The 8,911-nt window shown below is 39.2% G+C and overlaps 1 protein-coding gene across 3 annotated transcripts in view; it reads left to right on the top strand.

Annotated features, from left to right (window-relative positions):
• The window catches only part of agap3 (ArfGAP with GTPase domain, ankyrin repeat and PH domain 3), a 179,842-nt gene that overhangs the window by 98,024 nt on the left and 72,907 nt on the right, over nucleotides 1–8,911 (top strand). For all 3 annotated transcript variants that reach the window (XM_054763773.1, XM_054763788.1, XM_054763781.1), the window contains exons 4-7: nucleotides 266–351; nucleotides 3,628–3,769; nucleotides 3,848–3,982; nucleotides 7,610–7,737. In XM_054763773.1, coding sequence (XP_054619748.1) covers nucleotides 266–351; nucleotides 3,628–3,769; nucleotides 3,848–3,982; nucleotides 7,610–7,737 — 491 coding nt within the window. The remainder of the gene's footprint in view (nucleotides 1–265; nucleotides 352–3,627; nucleotides 3,770–3,847; nucleotides 3,983–7,609; nucleotides 7,738–8,911) is intronic.

The raw sequence follows: 8,911 nt of genomic DNA, 5'->3' as shown, positions 1-8,911 counted from the left end.
AATTATTTTACTTAATTACTTAATTATTTTTATTTAATGATATGCCTTATTTTGTGATGCGTTTAATTTTGAATAATTAAACAAAAACACTTAGATTTCATTTGAGCTGGTTATTAATTGTTTTGTTGAACTTTGATGCTAGTTTAGCGTACAATACAGTATCAATTAGATGATGCCCCATGAGAGACATTTTGGTTGTCTCGTAGTTTAGTGAATTAAGCCTTTTCAGGGTATAACTTGCTGAATTAGAGTGTCTTTTCCTCAGGTGGGCGCTTTAAGAAAGAGATCGTGGTGGATGGACAAAGCTACCTTCTGCTAATCAGAGATGAAGGAGGGCCTCCAGAGTTACAGGTGAGTGAGTTGATCCCTACAGAAAATAAAAAGTAGCAGAAGTCATGTCGAAAGAGACAAACACCGTTACCCCCTGCTGTTCTTTTTTGAAGCTTTTTCTCTCCCATGTGCAATGAAAGGTCAGGACGGCCTATTTAAGACATACTGTATTTACAGTCAAACACAAGATGGCAGCTAATCGTTTTTTATTAGCGTGGGAAATAGAAAGAAAAATGGAGACCTATTCAGGATAGGGTCACAAACTTTGATATTAACATTTTCCTGCAGAAAGATCAAATTTAGGAAGGTCTTCCCAATAATTCCACCTCATGTTGAAACTCTCAACCTCTTTTCTTATCTATTGTTTAGGGGAGGAAATACATTTTACAAATTAATATGATGCATAGTTTTAATCTGTTAAGATGCACCATTCGATTCATATTTATTGATGCTTTTGCGTTTCTGCAGCCTTTTTGCAATGTTGCACACACACGCTAATGTGCAGCGACCTACTTTATTATACCGGTGGGTGGTAAATATATACGCGAATGCGCCACATTTCATTCCGTGCATGATATATTACATCCGCCAAGGTGATAACAGCAACAAGAAGAATGCAGCAAAAAACGTATAATATATGCTGTGAGTCGGTTGAAAGTAATTTTTTCACACAGGGCCATGTAGGTTTGGATTTTTTTCTCCCTTAATAATAAAAATGTTCATTTAAAAACTGCATTTTGTGTTCAGTTGTGTTGTATGTGACTAATATTTACATTTGTTTGATGATCTGCAACATGTAAACCTGCAAAAAATAAGACATCAGGAAACTCACACCACTGTATAAATGATGAATGAAGCATAAATGAACAGGTAAGGTTACTTTACCTTCTCTGAAGACGTTATTGTTGCCAAAGACACAATATAACGGCGAAATCGACATGAACACCACCTTCCTGTTTTGAATTCAGTAGTGTTTCAAGTCTCTGCTTTTGTTTTGATCACGGCTGCAAAAGAACAAGAAAAGGAGCCAAATGAACTTGCAAGTGTCAGCATTTGATAAAGAAGGTGAGAAACCTATTGAATTCAAGAAATAACTCATGACAAAACATGAAGGTGGTGTGCATGTTGATCTCACTGCCACACCGTGTCTTTGTCAACAATCAGGCAAAAGTAACCTTAAATGTTCATTTATCCCTTTTAGTCGTCATTTATATGCATTTAGAATATTTTTGCATGTAAAATTGTAATTCTATAAAAACATTTTTTGTGTTAACATTTTTGAGACTTGTGGCGTAACTCTGTTAGCAAAGAACTACAGAGTCATAGCCGCTTATGACATCGAAGACAGGCGACGGCACTGACTTCTTCTACTACGCATGTGTAATATGTCGCCACCCCACTCCAAAAAACATTAAGATTCGACAAATTACAACATAATCAATCCTTTTTTTCCTCTTATCATATCCATGGTGCAAGTGGATGAAATATAAGCCCTCCTTTTTTGGTTCCATAAATTAAATTAAATTAAAAAGTTTTATCACAGAAAAAATACAGATAAAAGCATTTGTTAGCAAGATATGGATGGATGGATGGATGGCATTTCTCCTTTTAGAAAAAAAATCCCTGTCTGAATCCTCTAGATCAGCGGTCTCAAACTCAATTTCACTGGGGGCCAGTGGAGGTAGAGTATTGGGAGTAGGGCTGGGAATCTCAGGGTACCTGACGATACGATACAATTCACAACACATCCATGTGATATCACCACTGTTAGGTCAGTGTTGGTGTTTACTTGCCCCTGTAAGTATCTAAGTAACACTGAGCTTGCCCGGATGGTGCGGGCTGCAGTAACACTACTCTTTGATGTCCAGTCGCGGGCCGCAAGATATGATTCGGTGGGCCGCAAGTTTGAGACCCCTGCTCTAGATTAATGCATCATTGCACACCGTTTATGGTTGTTTACATTCAAATATCACTGCATTTTATGTGTTGTTTTATTCATGTATATTATACGTAACCGGATATGGTGTTTACACCTGCGACGGCGCATGCGCTATGTGCATTGCATTCGTTTTTAACGTAGCTCAGTCTGTGTGAATAAAGACAATAGAAACATCCACATTCTAATGAAGTCTTTTAATAAGAGTCATTAATAAAATAACCCCCAAAATATTACACATGTGAAGTATGGTTATTGACCATTTATGCTCATGCATGTTCAAAATAATAACTGCCACAGCACGTGACGTTGCAGAAGCGCTGTCATAAAAATTTGCAAAAGGAGGAAGTGACATAGGTCTCGTGCATGCGCAGAGCCCCTTGCGTTTCCGGTGAAGATTGTGTAATGACAGTGACTCTTTTTATGATTTATTACATCCGACAAGGTGAACAATCATTTTTACTTTCATATTCATATAGCAATTAGCACTGCGTCATGCTGAGATGTATTTTGAAAATGTTTCACCTCCAAAGTAGTTAGTATCTTATGATACAGTGCAGATCACCTCTGCAGCACTTGGTGGTGATGATGCTGTTGGCATTTAGCTATGTTACATCAAAAAAAGGAAGTTGTATGTTGCTAAAAGCTAGCTAGCAAACTCCAAGTATTGAGTTGATTGCAACTGGACGGTTAAGGGTGTCTAAGACGATGTTTCGCCTCACATTCAAGCAGGCTTCATCAGTTCATGCTCACAACTCAGTGTTTCTCATATAATCATTTATTTGTGGCAGCCCGCCACTAATTACTTTTGACTGACACAAATCGATTCCGCGCTACCCATTAAGAATTCTCTGTTTATGCAGGTTTATGCGGAATGTTTTATTTTATAACCTTTTACGTTGAAAGTGTACCTCTTAGCCCTCCTCATAAACATGATGGGACTCCTCAAAGGAGTAGGAATCCATAAAAATTACATGAACATGCATCATGGCCAATTATGCAAATTCGACAATATGCAATCTCTTAGCTGGATGAATGAGAATATTCACAGGCTAACGTGTGTGACACTGCAAAATGACAAAAAACATATATCATATATATATATATATATATATATATATATATAATACTTGTGTATATATATTACATTATACAGTGTATAACATCCTGCTGATTATTTCTGTCATCACAGTCCTCACTCCATGTTCCACAAATGGTGCCACACTGCCCCCTTGTGGTTGTAACTGCCTTACTGTCTGTTGCACAATATTGCCACAATATTAGAGACATTTGCACAATCAAAAACAATAAAAAAAAAAAACTGCAATTGTTGCTTCAGTCTTCATCATCTCTACCCTCAGTTTGCAGCCTGGGTGGATGCGGTGGTCTTCGTATTCAGCCTGGAGGACGAGATCAGCTTCCAGACGGTCTACAACTACTTCCTGCGTCTGTCCAGCTACAGGAATACAGCCGAGGTGCCCATGGTTCTCGTCGGGACACAAGGTGTGTTGCGTACAGGAACTAAAACATGCTCCAGTCAGACAAATATTTCCAGTACACTCATTTGTTTGTTTTCTGTAGATGCAATCAGCGCCGCTAATCCCAGAGTGATCGATGACTCGCGGGCCAGAAAGTTGTCCAATGACCTGAAGCGCAGCACATACTATGAGACCTGCTCCACCTACGGCCTCAACGTGGAGAGAGTCTTTCAGGACGGTAAGAGGAATGCCATTGTTGTACTTGGTGACCTGGTACCGCATAAACAATTCATAATTCAATTCAAGAGTTTTATTGTCATATGTGAATGAAATTCTTATTCTGTTCATTCTCCCCAAAAAAAGAAAGAAAACACAAGACAATAAATAACAGAAGAAACATCAATACCAATAAATTAAAAGCAACAATAATATGTTCAGTGTTATGAGCGTGTGTTGCGTGCGGCATGTGTGAGTGCTTCGTTGAGAAGCCTGATGGCCTGTGGGCAAAAGCTGTTAGCCAGTCTTGTGGTCCTGGACTTCAAACTCCTGTAGTGTCTGCCTGACGGTAGGAGTGTGAATAATGAGTGTTGTGGATGAGTGCTGTCCTTGATGAGGTTGTGTGTTCTGCGTAGGACTCTAGATTTATAAATGTCTTGCAGTGAGGGGAGGGCTGCCCCAACAATGTTCTGTGAGGTCTTGATCAACCGCTGGAGTGCCTTCTTATCTCGTGTTGTACAGTTACCGTACCAAACAGTGATGGAGGCGGTAAGGACACTTTCGATAGTGCATCTGTAGAAGCAACTGAGGATTTTGGTTGACATGCCAAATTTCCTGAGTCTTCTCAGGAAGCACAGTCTCTTTTGGGACTTCTTGACAATTTGTTGGGTGTTGTGAGACCAGGTGAGGTCCTCGCCGATGTGTGTGCCAAGGAACTTGAAAGTTTTCACCCTCTCCACCTCAGTGTCATTCATAAACAGGGGTCTATGCGGCTCCTTTTCCCTTGTTCTTGGATCAATGATAGTGGATGTAGACAAGGAACACACACCCTGCTAAAATACTAAAATGCTATGTATGTCTAACGTTCAGGAAAAAAGGTACAACAGGCTGTTTGTGTCATTTTAAAAGTATCAAAATATGTTTTTCTTATGCAGAACAAAAAGACAAACTTGAATATCGTTTCCAAAAATAATGTAAATTATATCTTGTGTAATTAACCAATGTATCAATATATAACAAATAATAATATAAATATATAATATAACAAATAATAACTATAAATTATGTTAAACATTTAAAAAAACTGTCTAACCTGTAGTGTAACCCCAGTTAGTGTCTGCCTCGGTTAGCGTGTTTTTCAGTTAACGTCAAAAATGTACGCCAAAATTTTGCCTCTGTTTATATACATTGTCTGGTTAGCGTACGTCGTGGGCATTATTAAACTGCATGAGTCCAACTGTGTTCTTAATGTATTTTTTTTATCACAAAACGTATTAAGCTTCTGACAAAGAAGCTAGTTTGCTAACAAGATGGCAACCGGAACCGGAAATCTATGATGTCATCACTTAATGTTAACACAGCACGTTTTTATAGTTTTAAATGCATCAAACAATTCAAAATGCATATAAATGATGAATGAAAGCTTAAAATGAACATCTAAAGTTACTTTTACCTTCACTAACACAACACAAACACCATCTTCCTGTTTTGAGTTAGTTCTTGAATTTATTCAATTAAATTGTGTTTTTCACCTTTTATCAAAATGCTGGCATTTGAAACTTTCTTTGGCTAAAGTTTGGGTTATTGGGGTGAGAAACATTATTGAATTCAAGAAATAACTCATGGCAAAACAGGAAGGTGGTGTCTCACGACCACGTCTTGTCTTTGGGAACACCCACATCAAGAATATTCAAAGAAGATTTGTTTATTGCATGTAAAACTATAATTGCAAAACTATTAAAAAAAAACATGCTGTGTGTTAACATTTTTGTCTTTCTGGAACAGATTAATTGGATTTAGATGATTTCTTATGGGGAAAATAGATTCGGTTAGCGTCCATTTCGGTTAGAGTCAGGCCTTCTGGAACAAATCAGTGATGTTAACCGAGGTTCCACTGTATATCATTTTTAAAAGAAACAAATATGTAAGGGGAAGGGGAAAAAAGGTAAATGACAATGCTTGCCCACTCTTCCTTTACAATAGTGTTCCACATGTGTCAGATTGCAAGTGCATCTCTTGTCCACAAACTCCCTTCTCACCCCACACATTTTCAAGTGGTTTTAGGTCCGGGCTCTGGCTGGAGCATTCTAAAACTTACATTGTCTCCTGTTGAAGCCATTTTTGTTGAATTTGGGCTGAATGTCTTCATGTTAGGTTAATTGGCGACTCTAAATTCTCCATAGGTGTGAATGGTTGTTTGTCTATATGTGCCCTGCCATTGGCTGGCGACCAGTACAGGGTGTACCCCGCCTTTCGCCCGAAGTCAGCTGGGATAGGCTCCAGCATGCCCCCGCGACCCTAAAGAGGAGAAGCGGTATAGAAAATGGATGGATGGGTGTTCCTGAAAGGTGAAAGCCCTCAGTAGCTTTTGAGGTTGAAGTTTTCGGACCAAGATTGATAGTTGTTCTACGCCACACTGCAAAATATCTTGGAAAAAACACCCCATCAAATATCAGCAGCTTCTCCCCTGAATCCATAATGAAGTCATCATTTATTGAAAGCTCCTCACAATATCAAACACACCGTTGGCTTTTCATTTGGTCGACAGGCTTCTCGTCTTTCTCTTATTTGCGTTTAATTGCTTCCCGAAGCCCAACTGGAGCTGATTAAAGGAGCTGAAGTCGTGCCGACCCCGGCCTTCTGGTCCCGGCTGTCGGTGCCACTTTGGATCTCCCCGGAGCTAATCGAAGCGTTCGCCGCTGCCTTAATTAAATGAGGAGCTGTCGCATTTTTAACATGGCAGTGAATGATAATTTGTTGTGTTTCTTTTTCTTCTGGTGATGTGAAGGCCACCTTGCAGTCACCTGCTTCTCTAATGAAGCTAACTTGCTGAGCAATTTCGGCTCTTACATAAGCGTACTAGGTGAGGATCAGACGGAGCTTTATTGCCATGTAATATTTAAACACTCCCAAGATGGCGTACACCAATAAAGTAATAAGGCAAAAGTCATAAAAAAATAATCAAACCAAGCCATTAGAAATAGTCACTGGCATTTTATAACATGGAAAAAAAATATGTGCTCATTTACTTTGCACGCGTTGCATGAACCTTAAAATGTAATATAAAGTTAATCATGTTACGTTAGGAACTGGTTTTATTTTTTCGTGGATTTGATTGTGGCAAAGTTAATTTGTGACATTACTCTCACATCATGTGGAAAAATGAATAAATAACTAGACACTATATGAACAAAAATATTGAGACAAACCTAGTACTGATTACTAAGACATTTTAGACTAGTGTATGCTTCCAACTGTGCGGTAACAGCATGGGGAAACGCCATTTTGTTGTTCCCAGTTTACAAACAAGGTACCTAAAGGCATGCTTGGATGGGTTTGGTGTGGAAACCCCCATCACAGACAAAACCTCCATGATGAGCTAAAACAGAGATAGTGGATGACAAGGTCCTTTCTCTGTGGCCTATCTCATCATAAATGGACAAAGAGGCCCACCGACACACTATCATGTTGTAGAAAATCTTCCTAGACGCATGAATGCTGGTTTTGCTGCAAAAGCAATATTTTCTTCCATTTCCACTTCCTGTTGGTGTCGTGTGTCCAGGTATTCAAGTGTCTTCTGTCCGCATGATTTAATAATAATGAAAATATTCTCTTCTTGTCACTTTTTGTCCTTTTTGGTGTCCTCCAGTGGCCCAGAAGGTGGTGGCCATGAGGAAAAAGCAGCAGCTCTCCATCGGTCCGTGCAAATCTCTGCCCAACTCTCCCAGCCACTCGTCCGTCCCCGCTGCATCCATCCCCTCCGTTCACATCAACCAGGTAGGACCACAGAATCTTTCTGTCACAACATGCAGGTCATGTGATCATCTACTGTAAATAGAGTGGACCCTCTGATGTTATACAATTTGGATCTTGACTGAAATGTTATATATGTTATGTATGCGGCCCTCTCTGGAAAAGGTTTGGACACAATGATGTACAGGTTAACACTGCACACATTTTGCTTTTTCTTTGGATTGTTTTCAACAGTTAATCCAGAAGAAGGGCTCACATTCAAAGCAGTAAAATTTCACCATTTTGTTGTGAAATTTGAGAAAGAGTGGGGTTTTTTTGGTGGTTATCTTCTTTTTACACTTGTTATGGTGTGTATGTTAAAAAGTGAAATGCCTGAAGCTCATCTGCAACATGTCACCGTTGCGTTTTTTTTGTTTTTGTTTTTGTTTTTTTACTGATCGGCCGTATTCAACCGTCAAAGAGACAGCATGATTTATTCAGTAATATATTTCTGAAAAACTGTGAGAGTTCGAATTCTAACCGATAGGGCGATGGAGACTGTAGCCCCTTTTCACACTGCCTGTTAAAGCCTGTATTTTTGCCACATTGCTGTTCTGTATAAATGCGGCCGACACTGAATTGTGGGTGTGTAAGGAATTATTGACGAAGGGTCAGAGAACACGGAACCATCAGATGGACTCATTAACTTTAATTGTGGACTTTGAAGTGTACACACGGTGCATCACTTGAAATAAACTCAGTGTCTCCGTCACATATGCATATAAACTGAATATTAATATCAACAAATATCAACAATATCAACAAATGTACTTGCATATAATAAGTGTTAATTAAACTTAAACCAGCACGTGCAGGTTAGCCACAACATAGCTAATTCGTTGAGGAGTCAGATGCCATCCATCCATTCATCTATTTTCTATGCCGCTCATCCTCACTAGGTTTGCGGGCGTATGCTGGAGCCTATCCCTGCGGCGGTTTGAACACAGATCGCCTGACTGTGTGGCCAACATGCTCAGTCAGATGCTATTTACTAAATAAACACAGCTGTCATTCCAGCTGTAATGACATGAGAACATCAACAGAACATCACACACACTTAGGAGAAGTCATAAATGCTAAAAAAATATGTCTCTTAAAGCGTTAGAAAACTCACATCGGCAATGACTTGTGCACCGATAGATCCTAGAAAGTGGCTGAG

The sequence above is a fragment of the Dunckerocampus dactyliophorus genome, chromosome 2 (genome assembly GCF_027744805.1).
Source record: "Dunckerocampus dactyliophorus isolate RoL2022-P2 chromosome 2, RoL_Ddac_1.1, whole genome shotgun sequence".
Lineage (NCBI taxonomy): Eukaryota > Metazoa > Chordata > Actinopteri > Syngnathiformes > Syngnathidae > Dunckerocampus > Dunckerocampus dactyliophorus.
This window is presented reverse-complemented; position numbering and strand designations above follow the sequence as displayed.